Source organism: Salvia miltiorrhiza, chromosome 4 (genome assembly GCF_028751815.1).
Source record: "Salvia miltiorrhiza cultivar Shanhuang (shh) chromosome 4, IMPLAD_Smil_shh, whole genome shotgun sequence".
Classification (NCBI taxonomy): domain Eukaryota; kingdom Viridiplantae; phylum Streptophyta; class Magnoliopsida; order Lamiales; family Lamiaceae; genus Salvia; species Salvia miltiorrhiza.
In genome coordinates, this window is record NC_080390.1 from 32,136,335 (window position 1) to 32,159,950 (window position 23,616).

The 23,616-nt window shown below is 35.4% G+C and overlaps 3 protein-coding genes across 5 annotated transcripts; 1 reads left to right on the forward strand and 2 right to left on the reverse strand.

Annotated features, from left to right (window-relative positions):
- The first annotated feature begins 1,628 nt into the window (after nt 1-1,628).
- Nucleotides 1,629-6,398, forward strand: LOC131019952 (uncharacterized). Its single transcript, XM_057948577.1, has 3 exons — nt 1,629-1,799; nt 2,071-5,563; nt 6,159-6,398. Coding segments are annotated over exons 2-3 (3,429 nt in total). The 5' UTR covers nt 1,629-1,799; nt 2,071-2,135; the 3' UTR covers nt 6,160-6,398.
- Nucleotides 6,399-7,377: 979 nt separating this feature from the next.
- LOC131019954 (dof zinc finger protein DOF5.6) lies at nt 7,378-9,049 on the reverse strand. 2 transcript variants are annotated; one of them, XM_057948579.1, is made up of 2 exons: nt 8,778-9,049; nt 7,378-8,508 (listed from the first exon to the last, which is right to left on the reverse strand). In XM_057948579.1, exons 1-2 carry the CDS (start codon nt 8,826-8,828, stop codon nt 7,654-7,656), a joined length of 906 nt encoding a protein of 301 aa, XP_057804562.1. In that variant the 5' UTR covers nt 8,829-9,049; the 3' UTR covers nt 7,378-7,653. The 2 variants fall into 2 exon arrangements, with proteins under 2 accessions (XP_057804562.1, XP_057804561.1); XM_057948578.1 differs by having other exon boundaries at nt 7,378-8,511; nt 8,778-8,939.
- A 9,133-nt stretch (nt 9,050-18,182) lies between these two features.
- On the reverse strand, nt 18,183-20,565 carry LOC131019955 (uncharacterized membrane protein At1g75140-like). Of its 2 annotated transcripts, XM_057948581.1 has the most exons (2): nt 20,357-20,508; nt 18,183-20,079 (listed from the first exon to the last, which is right to left on the reverse strand). In XM_057948581.1, the coding sequence occupies exon 2, from the start codon at nt 20,037-20,039 to the stop codon at nt 18,291-18,293; it is 1,749 nt and encodes a 582-aa protein (XP_057804564.1). In that variant the 5' UTR covers nt 20,040-20,079; nt 20,357-20,508; the 3' UTR covers nt 18,183-18,290. The 2 variants fall into 2 exon arrangements, with proteins under 2 accessions (XP_057804564.1, XP_057804563.1); XM_057948580.1 differs by having other exon boundaries at nt 18,183-20,565.
- Between the last annotated feature and the right edge of the window lie 3,051 nt (nt 20,566-23,616).

Sequence of the window (23,616 nt, forward strand, 5' to 3'; positions counted from 1 at the left end):
TGAATAAATTAAATCTACTCTAATTATAATCACGTAGAATATATCCTAATTAAATCTATGTATGTGATTGTATATTGTTCCATAGTTAAAATCATAAACAACTAAAAGTTTGTGGTTTTACAGGCAGAACCTTTTGTTAGAGGTTAAAACTAGAATATGCTCAAAGTTCATGGTTTTACTGAAGAAATCTTTTGTTAGAGGTTAAAATCAAAATATGTCCAAAGTTTGTGGTTTTATAGGCCATTAACACTAATATAAAAATAAATAATAACTAATGCTTTAAGAGCATATGTAACTCGCGGAATTTGGGTGCGCATCCGGCTCGGGCGAGCCCTATACTGCTGTGCGAAAATACGCACTAAGTGTGTAAGGAGGAGAGAGAAATTGCCAAGAAAGTATATATTCACCGCAATCGTAAAGCCGATAGTAAACAAGTTTATCGGGATTACTTTGCCCCCATCCCTTTTACGGGGAACTATTTTACGACGCTGTTTTCGTAGAATTTATTTTTTGAAAGTTATTGTAATATTTTTGTAATTATTGCACTTTTTTTAAATAATGTAATATTTAGTTTTAATTTTAATGAAATTTATGTTGTTAAATTTAATATTTAAATTAATTAAAATATATATTAAAAAAATTAAGAAACAAATATAGAGAGTCCTAATATAGAGAATGGACTCACAAATAATGGGTATCATTTAAGAGCCCTTTAAGATGCTCTGGGATGCTCTAAAACCTAAAAGTATAAGAATAGCTGTATTCATATTTTGTTTTCAAAAAACAAAAAATTGTATTTATATTTAATTGAATACTACGTAGGGGTGTAATCGAACTGAGTCGAACCGAATAATGGTGTGCTCAAGTTTGATTTGTTTAGTATCGAATCGAATCCCGAACTTTACTTACCGAATACTTTGAGGCTCACGAGCATAATCGAGCCTATACGAACTTTCTAAATTTATATTTATATTCAAAATAATAAATATATTAATTATTTTCTTATAACAAATAAAATTAATTAAAGATTTAATATAATTATTATTAATTTTAGTGGATAAATATAAGTTGTATCTACTAATAATTTATATTTTTCAAGTTGAATCATTTGACGAACATGTTCACGAGCTAACGAGCCGAATACTACTAAGCTCAAGTTTGGTTTGATTATTTATCGAGCTTTTCTAAACGAATTTGAACGAGCTTTTTCCGAACTGAGCTCCGAATAATTCGCGAGCAGCTTGGTTTGTTTATAGCCCTAAATACTACTCCCTTCATTTCTCATGTTTATGTATATCTTTATTTAGTATATTTCCAAATTTATGTATATTTATTTTTGAACATTACATTACACATATTATTACACGTAATTTTTATAATTTTATTCTTATGATTTATAATTATTTATTTATAATTTACTTAACAAAATTCTTAATGCATAATTCTTTCTTTATTGTCAATACTTTAAATAATTTTTTATTGAAATTGGTGCTATGCTCAATTATGTATATTTATGGGAATCGAGAGAGTAATATTTTGAAAAGTAAGAAAATGGTAATTACCCTTGCGGCCTTGCCACAGATGTGCGCACACTCATAGATCCCTACGCGCGCATACACACGTGTAACGCACACTTTTTTGAATGCCTCTTTTTCCAAATATTTTGCCGTCGTCTTCAATGTTTCCAGTTACTCCCACAAACAGTCACTAATCACTCTTCTCTCTCTCTCCTAAACCTCCTTCTCTCTCAACCCATTACCTATTTCGGCAAAATATAGATTCTCCACATTTTGCTGCAGGTTATTGTGCTAGACCTTCATTCTTCGTCATTCTATCATTTTTTTTGTTGTTTCTTCTTCATTTGTGTTGTTAATTTGCTAGTAGTAGTCTTTTCGTGGTGTGTTTTATTTAATTTGGTGGGTTTCTCTTCATACGTATTATGCCTAATTTTCTTGGAAAATTGCATGTGCTTGTGTTTTTATATTCCTGTAAATTTTGGGGATCTTTGACTTTTTGAGTAGTAAAAAATAATGGGAACCTATTTGACTTGAGTTTTCTTTCTTATAACAGCTTTGAATTTGATGGGTGTTTGATTATATGGAAAAAAGGTGTAATCTTTGTGGCACATTCTTGAAATGGAAAGTAGGAAGAACGCAGAAACCCTAAAAGATGGTTTCTTGGAGTCGAAATTGAGTCAGAATGAAATCTTTTCTAATGAAGTCCGTGAAGATGGGAGCCTTGTTGGTTGCTTAAGTGATTTAAATGAGAAGTGTGTGCCTGATGCTTGTAGTAGTAGAAATGAATTAAGCAATGTTGAGTTAGCAAGACTATTTGGTGATGGGAGTGTTGATGTATCTATGGTTGATGGTGTTGCTGGATACGATAGGATGAAAGAAGGGTCCGTGTACGGTTATCCCGATGAAAAGCTGATGGCCTCATTGCAGGCCAATGATGTGTACGATAATGATTTTCCGGTGTTCAAAGAGGAGTTGTCATTTAATGGGAATGGTGGCGATCAGAGTGCCAAGGTTAAGGAATCTGTGGGGAAATTTGGGGACACTTTACTTTGTGATGAACCTTTTCATGATGGGGAGATTGAGGCGCCCATGGAGAAGTGTGATGATGTGTTGCACCCTCATGAACCCGGTTCGCCAACAAAGATAGAAGTTTCTGGAAATAGCATTAATTTGTTTGTGGAAGTTTTTGGTCCCTTGGATGGAATTTCTGATGATGATTGGGATGACCCCGTGGAATGCAAGTCTGGAGAGAGCGACATCAAGCAAGATTTCTCGCCCGAAGAAAATTGCACCCTCTCTACTGGTGATACAGATTTGAGCTCCAAGTATGAAGGGGAAGAAGACATTATTGGTGAACAAGAACACACGTTTGATAATGGTGATCTAGTATGGCTTAAAACCCGATCCAAGTCATGGTGGCCAGGTATGGTATGTTATCCTTCCACTGCTCCGAATGATATGGCAAAGTGTGAAAAAAAGGGCAGCTGCCTTGTTAAATACTACGGCACTTCAAGTTTTGTTTGGTGTGACAATGCAGACTTAAGGCCTTTTGTTGAGTACTTCGAACGGATATCGGTGCAAAATAACTCCAGAAACTTTTTTAGTTCAGTTGAGAAGGCTATATGTGAGATTGGGTTGCGTGTACAGTTGAACATGACTTGCCCATGCTTTTCAAAGGATAGTCAACCGCTTGATTCCAAGTGGTCCTTGAGAAATGAAGAAGAAAATTTTATGTCATTGGAGAAATCATGCAAGTTTGATGTTGTGTCGTTATCTCAGTTCCAGCCTCCAACATTTGTTGCAGAGATCAGGGATCTCGCACGATCTATGCATGTACCTGGTAAAATTGAGTTGATGGTCATGAAGAATCGTTTGTCACCATTCTATCGTTCCATTGGCCATTTTGAGTTGCCTCTGCACCTGCTCAGGTCAGACGTGAGAGATGAAAACCATACGAATACGTCTGGAGATTGTAAAAACTCTGTGGAAACCCACTATGGCAATCTTACTAGAACCAGGAAGTATAGGAAGAGGAAGAATCCTGATGATAAATTGACATCCTCAGCTAAAGGCATGGAATCACGGGAAAGGAAGAAGAGCAGATATTTATCTTATCCTTACGTGGATGTGATCAAGGGACGGGAAAAAGAGGATCTGGCGCAAAGTTCCGGTCTAGAGGGTGGTTGCAGTGGCATGGATTCACGGAAAAGAGGTACAAAGAAACCTTCTAAGGAACGTCATATAGTCAGCAAAGCAGATGACATTGGTGCTTGTTCAGCCGAATTGCTGGCTGAACTCTCTTTTTCAGCTCGTGATTGTTCTTATATCAGCAGAAGTAAGTATTCTGATTCTCTAAAGAGATTCTATTGTAGTTTCAGAACATTTACATTTCTAGATGCTGATATTACCTCCAAGGTTGATGCTGAAGCTGACCAGCAGATGGAAGGAAGTAAAGTGTTGAAAAAAGGAAAAAAACAGAGAGTGGACGCTGCATCCGCCAAAGAGAGTGTAGAGAATGCCGTAGATGGTAATCAGAAAGTGAAAGAAAATGTTGTTCGAAAGAGGGGTAGGAAAAAGAAGGAACAAGTGACAGATTCTGTAGAACAGATGGAAGGCATTCGGGTTGGGAAAGAATCTGAGAACCAAGAAGCGAACCTTGCACCAGGCAGTCTAGAAAATGCCGACAAATTCCCAAAAACAGAAAGTCTGCTAGCAAAAGAGAGTGGCGTGTATATGGAGACTAACAAAGAGAAAGAAAAAATCATACCAGCAGGCTTGGAGTCTGTACAAAATCCTCTCCCAAATATTTACCCGAGAAATCCTCTCCCAAACATTTACCCAAAAAGCTCGTGGATGATTAGCTTCCAGCAGGCTTGCTCGAGTCTATTCAAAGCCTGCAAAACTCCCCAGAAGAGTGTTGGATCAACTCCTGGGCTAACTGATACAAACTCGATTCCTGTATTGCCAGATTTGAATGGAAACCATCCAAGCTTTCCCGTTGATCACGTACCGGTTGGAGGGGTTGGAAGGCCTACTATGAGTCTAGTTAATCCTTTACCAGAACAGAAGAAGGAAGGGTTAGTCTCTCCTACCATAAATGGTCTTCACCCTTTACCAGAACTGAAGAAGGAAGGGTTAGACTCTCCTACCATAAATTGTCTTCACCACATAAACTTCGCCCCCGTTTCATCATCCAAGGACGTGCCACCGACCTTCCAAAACACTCCGCTACCAAATAATGGGGTGACTGGCATTCATCAATGTCTAAATGGGGAATTTACAGCCCGAGCACCGGAACCTGTTACAATGAGCTCATTTATTCAGCACTCACTTCAGATGGGAAGCTTTCTTTCTGCTGGTAAGCCCGAAGGTAGGAAACGAAAGAGAAAGGATAAGACTACTAGTCAGGTAGCTTCAAGTATTCCGGATTTGAATGGTAACGTGTTAGATACGAACCCCTTGGGAACGGTCACGTGCGAGGGGGGTCATATCCCGCCTGAAGGCGAACCTCAGAAAAAGAAGCGAAATAAATACGACAGTGGTGAATCGGGTGGCGGCAGTGTCCTTCTGAACTTTGCCCCGGGAAGCGCACCTTCCAAAGAATCGTTGGTAGCCACATTTTGCAGATTTGGATTGTTGAAGGAATCTGAGCTCGAGTCTTCAAGTGATGATAGTGTCAAGATTGTATACGAGAGAAGCTCCGATGCTAGATTTGCATTTCGAAGTTTGGAGAAAAGCCACACATTTGGAGAGTCACTCCTCAATTTCAGTCTGGACAGCTGCATGCCAGAGCCCCCAAAGATGAAGAAGAAAACTAATCTGCAGCTGCAAACCTTTGTGCCCATGGCTGTGGGCGCATGCAAGAACCGAACCAAGGTTGGGGAGGCGCCTGCACCTGATATCTCGTTTATCAAGCAGAACGTGGAGATGATGAAGGCGACTTTGGAGAAAGCAGGCGACAGTCTCGCTCCAGAGACGAGAGCCAAGCTGGAGAAGGAGATCAAAGCTTTTCTGGACAAAATCAGCTCTGTGGCAGGCTCCTCTTAGTAAGTGTGAGTTTTGAATAATCCTTGTTGTGTGGCTATAGCCAATTTCCACAGTTTTTTGGGGGGTTGAGAGCAGGGAAGGTTTTTTCTGCTGCTAGTGTTTTTTGAACTTGTAGTTTGCTGCTCTTCCCTCTCCACTATCAACCCTCAAAAATCTGTGAGTTGCAGTAATTTAATTTATTGAAATATTAGTTGGATAAATTCTTGTTCTTGATGAATGCTTACCAGTGTAGTTTGATCACTTATGCATACAACATGTGATGGATACAAATAGACACATCAGAAGAATAGTTTACTCCTACATTCTTCGTTTTGATTAGTCATCTGATTAGTGACATGCATGGCTTGATTCATTGTTAGTGTTAACTTTTTTTAGTCTAATTACAAAAGGAACAAATAAGGTACACGTTCTATGATAGTATTTAATACCGTGAATTGATTATATTTATATCTATAGATGGATGGGAATCGGAAACTAGTCGGTTGCTTCGTGCAATGAATAACAAATATACATATGTAAAATTCATCATAATTTTGAAGAATTTTAATTGATCAAATATATACATCATATTTTGAACAACTCTTGTGTGAGCAGGTGGGAGTGAAAAGGATCGCCTTCTTCTTCGAGACGGTCCAAGTATGTCGCCGGTGGAGAAGGTGGCTGAGATTTTGGGATGTGAGAGAAAGGTTGTATGAGTTTTTGGGGAAGACGTTCAAGTTATTGATGCCATTGTTAGACAAGAAAATCATTGTAACGGTTTATTTAGAAAAATAATTAATTAGTATGGTACAAATAACGCCATTTTATGTTATGTCGGTTATAAAAAAAATTTAAAATTACATCGTGGCATTCAACGAGTCGTGGAAGCAAAGAATGAACTCTTATGTTATGTTCAAGACTTAAGGTCCTGGGTTTGAGTCTTTTGTCACGCGGTCTTTAAATTTTTTTATTTACTTACGTAATTTATCAACAGAAAAAAAAAAAAAAAAAAAAAAAAAGAATGAACGAGGAATTTTTTTTGTATACAAACTAAACTGATATAATTCTAATTTAAATAATTATTTCTAGAAGTTTGAGACATTTTATAGAATAGGTATAATTTAAAATTTTAAGTAATGTTTATTAAATACTACCTTTGTCCTCCATGAAAGAATTTATTTTTTATTTTTGGGACATCACAATTTTTTAATTTTTTTTTACCTATTTTTAGACTATGATTATACTTCATCCGTTCATAAAGAGTGTAACACAATTATTCGATTGTGCGTCCACAAATAGTATAACATTTTTATTTTCGGGACGTAATTTTACTTTCTCTTTTTAACTATAATCACTCATTTTTATATGCCCACAATCAATCATTTTTACTTAACACACGTCTATCAATTTTTTTAAAATTTACGTCCATTAAAAATATTACACTCTTTATAAACAAAAAAAGTAATATATTTTCATCATTATTTAAAATATATATAATATTCTGTTGTAGAATTTTCTTTAACGAGCGAGGAGGAGTATCGCCAATGAGTTTGAATTGAAATCTTTAATAATCGAAAGTAAGAATTAAGTGTATATAATAAGTGCACTTTCAGGTTATACTTTCCCAGTTCCCTAAGTAGTCGACTCGAAATGAGTATGTATCTTCGAAAATCAAAGTACACACTAACTTACTAATCCAAAAACATTCTTTTACATATTCATGTAAAAAGTACACCATCTTATCATCTAGCTTCCTCCAACTTTCACCAAATCCCAAATTTATCTTTGAATTTTCTTCTACCACTGTTCATAATCCATAAAATCAACACCATAATAAATTAATCATACTCAAAGATTTCCACATTCCCCATTCACACTCAGCTACAAAAATTAAATTAAAACAGTGGGAAAATAAAAAAAGTACATAACCCAGATATTAAACTTTAAAACCTCCAAAATATAAAAAAGAAAAACTCGGTGAAGTTACCAATATTCTAGCCTAGTTAATCAATCCTCTCATTTAATTTGATTGATATATGATCATGCCATGAGGAAACCCTAATTGAAGAACAACACTTAGGTTATAGTATATAATTAATTAACAAGTAATTTAAACTAAGGGATTGGTTGCGGACGACCCGTACGCATTCATCAACCCGGTCCACGACCCGAAAGTGTACCCGAAGGAATCCTTGCCCACATCCGAATTGCAAGCCTGCTGCTGCTGCTGCTGCTGGTGATCGTGCCACTCCAGCGACAGAATCTTGGCGTTCGGCTTCGTCTCAACGACGTCGTTCTGGGTGTTGTTATCGTACGGCAGCATCAGCCTCTCGAGCACCGTCTGATTCTGATCAAATCCGAAAGGGGAGAAAAGGGCAGCGTTGAGCGGCGGCGCCGCCATTCCCCCGCCGTTGATGTAGCTATCGTGGCCGCCCAAAAGGGCCTCGTATTTATTGTCCATGAAATCGATAGGGGTGGGGTTATTGTCGAGCATGTAGGTCGGGGTTGTACCGTACAAGCCGGCGGATGCATGGAAGTGGAGCTGGTCGGGGAAGGCGAGGTGGAGGTCGGTGGGGGCGTAGGACATCTGGGGAGACATAGACATGCCGACGCTGGGCTGGGCGGGGGAGTTGTTATCGGCTTTCTTGGAGGAGGAGGAGGAGGATTTCTTGTTGTTCTTGCGGCAGCCGCCGCCGACAGGGATGTTGCGGAGGGTGCCGCCTTTAGTCCAGTAGCGGCGGCAGGTCTTGCAAAAGTAGCGGGGCTGGGAAAGGCTGTAGTTGTTGTAGTAGCAGAATTTGGTGTGGGTGGAGTCGCAGCGGGGGCACTTGAGGGACTGCTCGTGCTGGGGGCGGAGGCGCCGCTCCATCAGGGGGCGGCTGCATGCCAGCATGTCGTCGCCGGTCGGGGTCGTCATTGGGGACGACGACTCCATGCCTGTGCCGCCCTCCTCGGAAATTGTGCCCTGCTTTCACAAATGCATTTTGAGTTTATTTGTGTGGTTTTCTAGTGAAATTGGTTGAGCAGGAAATAAAATTCATGCATTCATTGAGGAATTAAAACTGCACTAATTTTATCCCTTTTCTTCACAAACTCACAATGTGATAGAATGAGAGTGATGTACGTGAGTAGAAGAATTGAAAATGAAGCATTAGCATAACATGTCATGTTGATGTATGAAGGGGAAATTCCAATGAATATTTGGAGTATGTAGGATGCATGGCATGGCATTACCTGCAACCAGTCAGATGAATCCATGCAGACTTGCAGAGAGGTAATGCCCATATACTATGAAGAAACGTTCCAGCAGTTGGAGTTGTAGGAGAGAGAGAGAGAATAGCGAATGGAGGAGTGGGGGTTGATTGTGAATAAGAAGGAAGAAAAAGCGAGCGAGGGGGCGGGGGTGGGGGTGGCAACACTGACTGCTGCTGCTGCTCTCACTCGTCGGTAAGGGGCGGGCCCCACGCCAGAAACAATCAACGGCTGCGATGCTCATAAATCTGGAATGGGGGCGTCAGAAATCACGGCTATTTACAAGTCTATGTCTGACGTGACAAGAGAATTTTTGGGTCCAAGATAAAGAATTAGAGAGAGAGAGAGAAAGACACAAACACAACAGAAGAACTACATAACTACCGAAAGCGCACTCCAAAGCGGGTCCCGACCTCACTCTCTTCGCAAGCAAAGGATAAATTCTCCACGTGTCTTATTCTCCACAATCTTTGCCCCTATATATTAATAAAACAATTTTTAAAATGTGAATATACATATTGATTTTTGAATCACACCAAATAAATTCGGTGCTGTGACAACCAAACGCCAAATTAGCCACGGAGATTTCGTCCTTTTTGTACTACTAACTATATATGCATCAACTACATATTTTTTCTATATACCTAAATACATGCAATCTTCAACTCTATCGTAAATCAAGGTTTGAAACATTTTTTTTTATATATAAGAGAGGTATTAAGACCTTAACTCAATTCATGAGATAATTAAAAACGTGGGCTAGCTACATGTTATAAAATTAAACTGATTAATTGCGGAATTTGAAGGGAGAAATGCTATCTAGAATGTACTTGTTTTATCTGGAAATAGCTAGGTAATTATTATTAGAATGATTTGTGGCTATGGCATGTTTGTCCATGGAGTATTACTTTTGTGTTATACTCCCTCCGTCCGCCAAGATTATGTAAAAATTACTATATTTGGCGTCCGCCAAGATTATGTCACTTTTCTTTTATGGCAATGGTCCCACCATCTTCTTTAATATTTTATCCTTACTAACACTCTTTATTTACAAAAAACCCACTCAAAACTCAATCTCAACCACACATCTCATAAAGTGGTGGGACCCTTTCTCCACTAGATCAAAATCATCACCAATTTTATTAAATCCCGTGCCCAAACAATTTTACATAATTTTGGCGGACGGAGGGAGTAGTTCGTTAATCTCGTTGGCTGCTTAAATGTGTTGCACATTTCCACATAATTAAATTCATCATGGTTTTGCTGATATGACAATTATTGGATTATTTAAATAATTTACTAAACTACGTTTCTAACTTTAATTAACAACTTGAGGCCAGGCTTACAGCAAGTCTAACAAACAAAATTCTAATAAGCAGAACAAAATCGATTTTTACAATTCAATTAAAAATTAATTTGAGCTACGTGTAACTTCTTATAGAGTTGTTAATTTTACTCTAAACAAGACCGACAAAAGTAGAATGCATTAAGGAATCTAAGTCAACTCACAAATTCTTCGCATTAACTAATTGAGTTGTCTCTTGTCTCCTTACAAATTTTAGCACGTTAGTTAATTTGGAATTTACTTGAATAAAAGTTCATCTATATATATATCCATATAACAAATATACATAGAGAGAATGAGAGAGAAAGAGAATTGTCAGAAATCTTTCTTTATTTTAAGTTAACTTTATCACTCAGATTCAACAACTCAAATTAAGTAATGATTTCTAGTATAAATTATCAAATAACTTGATCGAGCCATGTTACGAATATAGTGTAAAAGTAAATAAAGTTTAAATTATTAACTTTTATACAAATATCCTGATGGAGCCAAACTGAATCCAAAATTCAATCTAGCTGATGAATTATTTTATAAAACCAAAAGCCATCACATAGATTTATCCTAGCTAGCTATGCCAGCATATATATATTGCATTATATATTGCATTGGATACTCAAGATACATTATTTTATTTTATTAATTTACAGATCTAGCTATTTTTTTTAAAAAATTGCGACTAATGTATAATGAAGTGGCTAAAAAAGCGATACACTGTTTCTTTAAATTTTATTGTACACTGACATAAACCAGTTCATATCAATCATTTCTAACTCCAATTTAATCATACGGCAATTATTTTTTCCACTTTCATTTTTCTATGCCTGATTCAATCATAGGGGTACATAACTTTTTTCACTTTTTTCTTTAGCCAAAATATGAACTTGCTTGTTTCAATATGGAATTTGCATATATATAAATCTTATGCTACGTATCCTAGGTGAGCTCCTTATGTGAGCATCATTCACGTTTAGCATTTACTAGCGTTATCTTTTCTTGTATGTGAAGTTACTAGCATATATATAAATCTTATGCTACGTATCCTAGATATTTATTTTTATTCTAATACTTCATAAATTATTATTGATATCATTAATTTTATAAATTACATAAAAATCAAAGTCCAATTTGTTCTTTTTATTAATTATGTGAAGTTAAAAGGAATATGGACAAATCGAACTTTGATTTGTATGTAATTTATAAAATTAATGATTTTAATAACAATTTATGAAGTATTAGAATAAAAATAAATGCCTAAAACAAAAAAGATAATGCTAATGAATGCTAAACGTGAGCGGTGATATATATATATATATATATATATATATATATATATATATATATATAGAGAGAGAGAGAGAGAGAGGTTCAATTGAGATTTCAAATATTTTGAGATTTTGGGATTTCGTCCAAAGGTGTGAACAAGTTAGTACATTTTGATGAACTTGTCAATTAATCTTTATGAACGCACGTTGGTCTGGAGTTCAATCCCTGCAGGTGGCGTGTTTTTTTGACAAATTAAATAGATTCATATGTTCATCAGCTATATTGGTTAGGTTCAAAGAATTTATTTATATGTTCATTAATCTCAAAATATTTAAAATCTCAATAGAACCTAACCCATATATATATATATATATATATATATATATATATATATTTAGAAAGAAAATATTTATAATTGTCGATTGACTTCACATTTTACATTTTTCTTTTTGCTCTAATAAATGGCATATAAAAAAACTTATTCAAGACAATGATAATGAATTACGTACATACGCAATTTATGGATTCTTTTATTAAAAATAAAACGTCACATCTCCAAAACATAGAAACTTTCAAATTTTTGAAATAAAACAGATGCCTTATTCCTAATGTCGAAGGAATGTGAAACACAATATGTATATAGATCTTGTAGCTGAAGCTAGGTAAATGATTCCTTTAAATTGAAAACCTCTTTTTTGTTTCTTTTTCATTGATTTAAATAACAAGACAATAAAAAGTTTAATTTTCCTTAAATCTTTAGTAAGGAAATAAATTGTGCTACCTTTCTTCTCGTGCAAGGTTGTCCTTGCATCTCAGGCAACCAAAGAAAGAGATAACAAATTGCACTATCTCCAAGAAGATATATATAATTATATATCAGTATATCTATAACGAGAGACAGAGAGAGAGAGAGAGATCAAATGTATGTCTTGTGCGCCAAAATCGTTAAGGACCATTGAAGTTTAAGGAGGTCCCTCCATAGATGCTAAAGGTGATCATGGAAAAAAAATTATTTTTCTTTCTTTTTTAGATCTTTAAAGTAGTTTTGTTAATCCAGAGTTTTGATTGGATAAATGCGTATAAAGAAGGTTTTTGAAAAATGTAGTGTTAGTTTCCTTGATTTTTAGTTATAAGGGGCTGCTTTTCAGTAATCTTGTGACAAATTCGGGATTTCAGAAAATGAACTTTGAGAAGGTGTTTAAATGTGTATAAATATAATACTAACACATATATATAGTGAAAATGCCCACATCCTTATAAAAACTTGTAAAATTGCCCACTTTCATAAATAAAAGTGGGCAATTTTACAAGTTTTTATAAGAAGGGGGCATTTTTCCCTATTAACACATATATTTATCAGATAAAAGATAATATAGATATATATAGGTACGTACATTGCCAAAGTATAAGCAGCTACGATTAATTAGCTTTTTTTTTATAGGAAAAACGGGAGCTTAAATTAAATTTCGATGAACAATTAACTTAAAGCTAAGTCGAGAAGCCGGATTTTCAGATCATTACATCATCAATACTAGCAGCGAAATTCGCTAAACCATGAGCGGGCACCATTGGCCTCTCGACGAACATGACAATATCAATAACAATAACCTCAATTAGCATTTGCTTTTGCTTCTATCAACTCTTTTGTAATGAACTTTTAAATAAATATCTATATGTATATATATACATATAAATTTCACTATATGTTACTATATATTTCCCCATAATTTAAAATTTGGATCAATTTTTAAGGATCACGACTTTTCCCAAACACAAATTAATGTTAGTGTGCTCAACCATAATATGCCCACTGGTGGGATCGGCCCGGACCCGATCAAGAATTCGATCTAAACCCTGACTGATGGTCTGTTACATGAAGTGTTAATTGTTATAAATAAAATTAAGTAATATTTTTTATTCTTAAAAGTAACGTTGTTATGATTAAAAGTGATAATTTTTATAAATAAGAATGACAATAATTCATAATAAAAGTAACAATATTCCAAATAAAATTGACAAACTCTTATGATTAAAAATAATAATTATTAAAATGCATAAAAGAGAATTATGATTAAAAATAATAATTGTAAAAGTGATAAATGTTTCTAAATAAAAGTGACAATATCAATGAATTAAATTAAGTAACAATTATACATACAAAAGTAACAAATTAATTTATTTGTAAATTTATAACTATATTCTGTTCAATGATAATTAAGATCATTATTAGTCCACATGAATCCAACTTAGGAAAATGTGCAGTCAAACTGACGGCATGCTGACGCACTCACATTCTCTCCTGATGTGGGTCCCAAAGCTAGCTAGACCAAATTCATTTGCAGATATTAATGATGCAATCATATGACTAATGAAAGCTTCAGCTATTGGTTAACTGCAAAAGTATTTTATAATGTGAACGGGATTAATTACGATTATAGAAGATTTGATTTTGGATTAGTGGTAATCCCTCGTTTTGTTTTGCCCTGCATGTGAACGCCTACGTGCTAACGACAACAATTAAAATGATTAATTACGTCCGGCACGCTTTCCCACGTGCTTATAAGACTAGTGGGAGAGAAAACAAATGTCCACAAATTTCGTTGCGATATCATAATAAAATTCACAGATTATTATATATCCGATATAAATAAAAAAGCTTAATGAATCCAGCAAATCTTTAATTTGGTAACCGTCTTGAGGGAACATGAAGTCATGAATATAATAAGTTCACAACTTTTAATCCATATTCAGAAAAGGACAATTTTATGATATCCAATCTCACCATGATCCACAAATTTAATTTACAGGATGTTATTTCAACAATTAGGAATTCACCATTGTCCTTAATATTTCGAAATTCTCAAAAAAAAAAAAACGAAAGATAAATTATCAAGGTGTTTGCTTAAATTTGCTTTGGTCAATTGATTTGATAATACTGTATTCATATACACTATTTATTAACAATAAAAACCACACTATTTATTGAGGAGTGGTGGTGGAGACAAATAGTTAGTTGTGAATAGGCATGCGCGAGGGCGACTCGACAAACAAACATAAATTCCATCATCTTTCAAAACTATTGACATATCCAAAAAAAATAAAAATGAAATCTAAGACACAATCCTTTTTATCCGCTCACTACTACGTACAATTCTCCAAATAAATTTGTCTACGATTTTAATGTCGGAAAATCGTCGGTTTATTGATGGTTATATTGAGAGGGTGTTTGGCTAAGCTTATTTTAAAGAGCTTATAAGCGCTTGGACCTTATAAGATGTAATTTTTAAGAGCTTATAAGTTGTCAAAGTGTTTGGATAATTGAGCTTATAAGCTAGAGAGAGAAAATCGAAGAAAAATGAACTTGAATGATATATAATGAAAATAATAAATTATAGTTGAAAAATATTTGTAAAATGATTGTTGCATATGAAATTATAAAAAAATAAGTTGGGGTAGATGAACTTATTTTTTGGGGAGCTTATTTTTGAAGTTTATAAGCTGTTTGAGAATTTATTTTGCCAAATACTTTGGAGAAACTTATAAACTCCTAAATAGCTTATAAGCTGTTTTGAGGAGCTTATAAGCTCAGCCAAACACCCTCTAAAGATTCATTTCCATCTCTATATATCGATAGATATATAGGGGTTCTTTTAATCAAATCCCAAGAAACCAACCTTGTCATTAGATATTACATGTATATACACTAGGCACACAATTATTTTAAGCCACAATGTGATATCCAAGTATCAGGACGAATAATCTCATTTTCAAATCTTTACATCTTAAGAAGTATAGAGAAACTAGCAAAGCTATGTAAACCGCTAAATCGACTCCCCTACTGAACATAACAATTGAAATGGAAATTTGTTGAAGAGGAAAAAGAAAATACTTAAAAAATCTTGAAAGCACAGAGATGCCAACTAAAGCCTATGTATTATCAAAAAATTTATGACGAAAATCCAAAAGAAAAAACACCATGAAAGGAATACGACAGACACATTCAAATATTAATGAAGAATCTTCCGTGCACAAGGGAGAAAATTTGATCCCCAAATGCGCCCTTTCTTTATGTTATCGAATTGCAATGTGCGATGGTTAATTGATTATGAAAAAAAAAAATCCAAGAAAATAATGATTTAATTAATGGATGATGTCAATTTTTGTTAGGGGTCCATGTGACGATGCACGAGGTACAACCCGACCACCAGTCCATTTCTTTGTCGCCCGTGAACAAGTTGTTCTACTTACTAATGGCGGCTGATCAAGATTTGCTGATTTTAATGTTTGTCTCTTGTGTCCAAATTTTCATATATATGAAAGTGACTATTTAGAATATGAAAAACGATTTGCCACCTAAAGATTTTGAGGTTCTCTAATAATATTATTTCATTTAATAGCTCTTCGAGATTGTGAATTGATAAAATCTTTTTAGGCTATCGTGTAAATAGCATTTTTATATACTAAATAAAATATGATTTAGAGTTAAAATTTTCGTATGACCTCAAGCAAACACAACTAGCCACTTTTATGGAACATTTATGTTCGTGTTTATCGTGGCGAGTAAATTAGGAGAGCCCAAATACTGAAATACGAAACTAAACATACCAACAACAATATATGTATTTCAAAATTTCATGCCGATACGTATAAAATATTAACGTTTACTCAAGTGATAAGATAGATAGATAAAGACATAAAAATAATCCAAACTATTCTATCATATATTTTATAAATTAATTAATTTAAAACTATTTTAATCATAGTGTCCTTCAAATACTAATCATATTATGTTCTATCAATCCATTGTATATCACTCACAATGAACGCTATGTACACATGACATAAATTGCTCACGTTTTCAATGCAAGGTCTTTTTTCATAATTTTTTTTAGAATTACAAGAGGTATTTATTATATAATCAAATAAGCAACTCACACGCAAACGAGATCTCTACACAACACAAAGGTGAAAATATAACCGCATACAGGCAATACCACTACCCGCACAAAGGTGGAAAAACTATCCGCACGTAGACGGGAATGAATCCAAAACCTTTTACAAATGAGAATTTTTAGATGCCTCATCAGCTTTACTAGCTAAAGCTTTACCGCTTAGCTAGGCCTCATGGCCTTTTTTGATGAGGATGGCAATGGGCCGGATCTGGACCGAATCCTGCTTGGTCCAGATCCAGATCCAGAATTTGTTACTTAGGTCCAGATCCGGTTCAGATCCATTGGATCCAAAAAAATGGGATTCAGGTCCAGATTCATAAGATCCACAGGGTCTCGGGTCCAGATCCATATTCTTTTGTCTTCTAAAATAAATTTTAAATTAACTAAACATCAAAATAAAAATCATAATAATTCCTTAAAATTTCAACGATCATTGGAAAAAAAAATATACCATAATTCATGAAAAAAAGAATACTAAATAAATAAGAACATAATAATCCAAATACTGAAACAAAACACACGATTTATAATACTTTAGCTTTTTCTATGTTACGAGGTCTTGCTTTTAATCCATCACTAACTTCAACAATTTCAAATGACAAGAAAAACAAGTCTAATATATGAAAGAAAATTGTTTTCGCTGCACTTAAAGACAATCAGAATGACAGAAATCTTAATTTTCAAACAGTTGAACAAGAATACTATTAGTTTATTAGGTTTAGATAAAAATAAAAATAGTATATATTTATATATAACCGGGTCTATGGATCGAATCTGGATCGGATCTTGGTCTTAACCAACTTACTCCAGATCCAGATCCGGAAATTTGCAAACTAATCCAGATCCAGTCCAAATCTGCCGGATCCAATTATTACATGGTCCAGATCCGAAAAAAAAGATCTGAATCCACAGATGTGGACCGGGTCCAAGATCCATTGTCATCCCTAATCTTATGATACTCTTCATAATCTTGTGGTGTTAGTTTGAGTGTAGTCATAACGTTAATTGCTTCTTCGGTTCTTATTGCTTCTAAAATCATGACCTTTTTTTCCATCATTTACTTTTTCCTATAAATTTCAATATGTATCTCTAATAACATAAACTTTTTGCAGCGCAGTACAAATTTCACCTAAAATGGAAATCCGGCCAAATCTAAATTCTAGAATGTTGTGGCAAAGCAATATGCTAAAAAAATTCTATTCTTAACCTACACATGTCATGACACTGCTCTAACTCCACTCCACTAAGAGATTAATTTGGCAAATTTTCATTTTGGGGGACAGTTATATTTTAAGTGTTACAGACTAAAGTTTACGAAAAAAAAAAAAAAACTGTGTCAAGTTGATAGTATTAGTTTTACAAATTAAAGTTCATTGGAAAAACATAAATTATGAACAAATTTCATGATTTCAGAAGCAATTAAACCTACTAACCACTAATGAAAAATTCGACGAAACCCAAGGAGGCACTATCTCCATTTACCAGAATTAATAATATAAGTTAATCCACAGGTTATTTTGACGGATCGATTATTTTTTTTAACTTATTTGATCATTGGATCCTTCAAAGTTCAAATAATCAATCATAAGTTTCATCTTTCTATCCTATAATTCAAAGTAAATGCTTCAATGAACCAGCTTGAAATGGCAAAAGCATCAAACAAAGGTAAAAGAAATGAGGGCTTCCAATATCCAAATCATAGAAGGGGAAATCTAGATTAACTTTTTGGGATTTAGAAGGAATAAAAATAGCCTTAAAAGTAGCAAGTATTTACGAGAAATGCAGCATTTTGAAGATGGAGTAGAGCAGTCAGATGAGCTGTGGATATAATGCAATTATTAGTTCTTTGATATAATGCAAGAAAATGACAAGTACAGCCAAGTGCAGAGGGTAGACACAGTTATATGAGTGTAGAATATGGTAATAGTGAAAACCTCAGTTGCTATCATCCACAACTTGGCTATTTACAAAGAGGCTGTCCCTTCTCTTTGGAACAGCTGAAGCCTCGACGTTCGACCCCCGATACTTCAGCTCTGCTGTTCTGAAACGGGGGTCAACGGGCGAAGATCTAGCATCTGTATCGGGACTAGGCCGGTAATGATTCGTTGCAGGCCTAGAATCCGTATCAGCACTAGGCCTGTAATGATTGGCAGCAGGTCTAGAATCCGTATCAGACCCACCTGGCCTGTACGGATTGGGCGCTCCACCAGAATACCGTGGTGGGGAGACATACCTAGAGGAGCCTCTCAGGCCACTGCCTCTTAGCTCCATGATTTCGGAGTTTCTTGAAGAATCCGTGAAGGATCTGTCGCCAGTGGCTGAACCTAACGGAGCTCCACTCGTGACAGATGCTGAAGTGAATGGATCGTCGGGGCCCCAAGAGGTGAGTGCCTCCTTCTTGTTGGCGAAGCACTGCCAGGCCCCAAAGAGGAAGAGGATGAAAAACAGAACAGGGCTCGTCCACAAGATGCTGTTGAACTCGTTCTTGAACACGGGGAGATTGGAACGATACATGGCAACGTATCCGTTTCCAAGACTGATGATCACGAGCTTCTCATGGTCGCTGGTGATCATGGGCTCGCCCATTCTCTCCTCCATGTTCACATCGCCATGTTGCTGGTTTAGGAAAGGCGCTATGATCTCATCAAGGCCGGCAGAGAACAAGAGCCTCAGCCCGCCAGCACGAACATAGTGCTGAGACGACACATTATACACGTAAACCTTCTCCCTGTTGGCAATCAGCAAGTAGCCCTTGATCGCCTGCAAGGCCAGAGGCTCGTCCATGTCCAGCTTCCTCTTTGACCTCACCCGACACTTGAAGTTCATCACGTCACCTAGCAACAACGTTTGAACCAAGTCCCCTTCCTTTGTCAGCCCATAGGCCTTGGAGCGGTCCATGGCATCAAAAACATAACTCTTTGCAAGAGAGCTGTTCAAACCCTCACATTCCGTCTCCTTCAGCTTCATGGTTCTCAAATCCAACGACCCCGCCCCAGTCTCCATGAGAAACAACAGCCTTTGCTTCAAGAATGCAATCGGTTTTTTACTAGGAGTGGCGGTTCCGTATAGCATCCCATCCTCCTTGAAGACCATGATCTTCCCACCCTCATCCGTTGCCAAAATGTACCTCCTCCTACCAACATGGTGCACTTCCATCATGCTAATCCGCAAACCCCAAGACTCCGGCATCTCAAACCTCCCAACTCGCTCCACATGAAGCGAGCTCCATTCATCACCACTAAACGTCTCCCAAACCCTATGCATTACAATAGCTCCATTGACATGGCCCGTGACAATCATGGTCTCGTTCTTGTAAACCGACAAGTAAGACACAATAGCAGAGATCGGAGAGGGCTTGTCCGCCTCCGAGAAGGCGTCGAACTCCAAGGCAACCTCCCCACTCCTCAGAAACAGATACAACTTCCCCTTATCATCCCCAACAGCAAAATACTTGCTCAAACCCTCAAAATCCTTATTAGGCAACACATTAACACAAGATGGGCTCGACCTCAACTTAACTGCAGATACAAACTGAAACCTCTCCGCCCAAAACGTGTTATACTTAGTCACTAACAACGGCCCCGACTTCATCCCACCTCCTCCTCTCATCTCTCCTTTACCAGAATCCTTAATTTTCTCAGAATCGCTCTTTTCATCATCATCATATGAAGATAAAGACGGCATCCTTTTACTTCCCGGATCATCAGAAAAGCGGGATTCTAACCTATCAACAAGTTGCGTGAGGTTTTTAACTAATTCTTGAAATTTCTCCAATTGGAGCTGCTGTTTCCTTACCAAATCGTAATCAACGCAAGTTTCCGTAAAAGGGATGTCATTTTGCTTAAATTGGATGTCATTTTTGTAGTCTGTTTCGATTACTGAGTTAGAATTTACAGAGGGGTCGGATTCTGATGATGCAAGAACAACGCAACAAAGACGAGGAAAACAAAATAAATCTGCTGCTAGGAGCAAAGAAACAGTTAACGCGAAGACTAACTTGCCTTTTCTGCGAGGAACAGCCATCCAAATTGAAATCTGGGAGCGGTGGAGCAAGGCGTCTGTGATGGGCTGTGGCTGTTACTGTTAGCTTGGGAGTTTGAGCTTTGAAGGTGAGATCTGAGGAGCGAGACGAGGGCGATTTTAGTAAATTTCAAAACGGGTTTTCGGGGAGTTTCCTGAAAAATGTTGTTCGAACAAGGGGTAAAATCGAGATTTACGGTTTTGCCCAAAAACGAAGGCGGCTTTGTACTTATACGGAATGGGATTCACTGTACCACACTTTATGTCCACTTTGTGTCCTACTTTCAATTTTATTTAATTTCTTATGTATATTTTCTTCAATTTCAACTTTATATGCTTTAATTTAATTTTGTGATTATTAACTAGAGTTTATTCCATCAATTTAGGGTATATAATTATTTTTTATCATTTAATTTCACTTTTATTAGCTAATAATAGGTTGATAAATTCAAAGTCATGGTATATACTTTTTAAAAAAATTAATTTTTCAAAATAAAACTTCAATATATTTCATAGTATTATAATAAATTTTATTTTTATAAAAAATATTTTTTAAAATAATAGATATAAGCATGGGATACAGTGGCACACATAAGATTGTGGGACACTGGATCTCATCTCGTACTTATACTACCGCTTCACCCGTATCGCACGGAAACATTATGAAAAGAAAAAAAAATGATCCAAAACACAACTATAATTGAGAGATAAACTTGGTGAAAAGAAGAATTTATCTGCAGAACGATAACCATTTTTGTTCGTTGTGTTCTGTTCAAGTGGAGCTTACTACTCATATCATGCTACTGTATTTTTTTTATTTTTTTTTTTTTGTATGATTTGAAACTCTATTTGCAGTTGGCTGAAAATTCCCTTAGCCTCCTTATCTTCGATTTTGCATCATTTCTTTGAATTTGTTGAGATGGGTGGAAACAAAGTGGGAAAGACAATGTTTAATATTATATGGCAATGTGTTTGTTGGAAGATCTGGAAAGTTAGAAACAAAAGAGTCTTCTCTAAAGAAGTTCCTGATACTGCTAGGATGGTGGAAGATATTATTCTTTGCACTTGAAGATAGATTAAGGCGATGAAGCCCGAAAACTTCTTCTACACATCCAATGGTTTGTCGATCCAACTAGATGTTTTTCGGCAAAACTCTACTAATTTTGTACTGTTTTCTGGTGCTATATTTTTTTCCGTTTGTTCTGTATTTCTTCTGGGATTGAGTACCCCTTGTACTCATTTGAAATATAATTTCTTTTACATTTCAAAAGAAATTATAATTGAGAGGAAATTAAAAATGTGCACATTTAAAATTTGTTTCTATATTTAAATTACTTAAATTAACCTTCCCATTGTATTTAAAATTAAAAATATTCATTATTATATAAAAAAAATTTATTTAAATTACTTAAATTAACCTTCATGTCTACATCACTTTTGTACTTACAAGACAAATATCTTACACAATCTCATACATTCACATTGAGTCAGTCGAACCTATGAGTCAACTGATGCAAGTGATCCTGACTTAATGGAACGAGCTCGGCTCAATCGCAATATACACGCGCCTTATTAAAAAAATCAAAAATCTGCCCCCAACAGTAAACACCGGCTCCTTCAGCCTTTTTAAAATTTATGTAATTTTAAATTTATATCATTTAGTTTTATGTATTTTAAATTTTAGTAATTTTAAATTAATGTAATTTTAATTTAAGGAATTGTCATATTCAATTTGTGTCATTTAAATTAAATCAAAAATTCAAAAATCAAAACTAATTCATACGAGTTAATATAATGAGTTAAGCCAATGCAACATTTGACTCATAACTGGTCCCGGAACATGGATGAGTAAAGTATTGACAAACCAATGTGGATGCTCTTAAAAATGACATGAGTACCTTTTGAATAAATTTTTATACAATTGACAGAAAATGATTGGTAAAAAACATATTTTTTGAATTAAAGCACAACTCCCTCTTAATCACATACATACAGTGGGATGAAATGAGGTTGTCGGCCCTAATACATGAGGTATTCGTGCGTTGATTAAAGGGCTCAGCAACCTCGATTTGTAAAAGCTCGGCAACCTTGTTTTACCTTTTTTATAATTAATATTAGAATGACAACCTTCAATTCACAGATAACTATATGGACGCATACCCCTATTCTATAGAGAATAAGAATCTATGATCGTATTATTAATATTCTTTACTTTTTGAATTGAAGATCGACGCATTTGAACTTTCATTATCGTGTCATTTAATTTCAAAAGGTTGTAAGTGTTTTTTCCCTTTCCTGTGAACTACGTGAATTATTAGTTGGAATTGTGATTTCTCCTTTAGTGAAGTTATTCCATTATGTTTGTCATTAGCGTAGCATTTCATGTGAATGAATTATTTAGGGTTCTTTTAATTCTGAATTTAGGTACTAGAATTAGCGTGAACATTATGTATGTTTCGTTTCTTATTTCCTTATTGTTCTCTTCTTAATGTTTGGATTAAAACTTAGTATGTTTCTGTAATTACCTTTTATTTAGCAATAGATTTAAGTTTTGTGTTCTTCCAACACGTGATTAGAATGTTTAGGTTTAATTCTTTTCTTTTTCTATGTGTGTAATACAATTTGTGTCCCTATTTAGCTTTCCCTAAGATTCGACTTGGGTTAGCTTACTACGCTATAATTGATCTCATTCTCTTGCGAGTCAACTTAGGTGTTTTAAGTTAAAACAAAATTTGGCATCGTTGCCGGGAAAAGCTTTAGGTGATTAATTTGTATTACGTAGTTTTCTATGTTTCCTTTTATTTTATTTTCCTTATTTTGTGTTTTGTTCCCTTCTTTCCTCTGGTACCTTGATTTGTATGTTCAGTGTTGTGCATGTTAGGGCGTCGAAATTTGAAGAGCAAATTAGCGCCTTACATTGATAATATTAACAGATCATGGGAAGTTCTTGCAAGTCTGGAGGAAGAAGTTGAGACATATTCTTGCTCTTCCGAATAGTCTGTTTATCAAGAGGATCTCAAATAAGAAGAGTCAGATTCGGTTGAGCACGTCAAAATGGTAGACATACCTCAGTGTGTCATGGGAGATTTTTCTCGACCTACTGTTGGGACAACTACATTAGCTATAGTGCTTCCTACTATAGCTAGGAATTATGATCTGAAACTAAATCAATCAAATATGCTGCCATTATTCTACGGGGATGTCAAATGAGGATGTACTGAAGTTTATTAGGGAATTTTGC

Coding starts and splice junctions, on each gene's coding strand:
- LOC131019954 (XM_057948578.1), bottom strand. CDS start 8,828: ATGGGCATTACCTCTCTGCAAGTCTGCATGGATTCATCTGACTGGTTG. Junction 8,512..8,777: donor ATTCATCTGACTGGTTGCAG/GTAATGCCATGC, acceptor CATTTGTGAAAG/CAGGGCACAATTTCCGAGGA.
- LOC131019952 (XM_057948577.1), top strand. CDS start 2,136: ATGGAAAGTAGGAAGAACGCAGAAACCCTAAAAGATGGTTTCTTGGAG.
- LOC131019955 (XM_057948580.1), bottom strand. CDS start 20,378: ATGGCTGTTCCTCGCAGAAAAGGCAAGTTAGTCTTCGCGTTAACTGTT.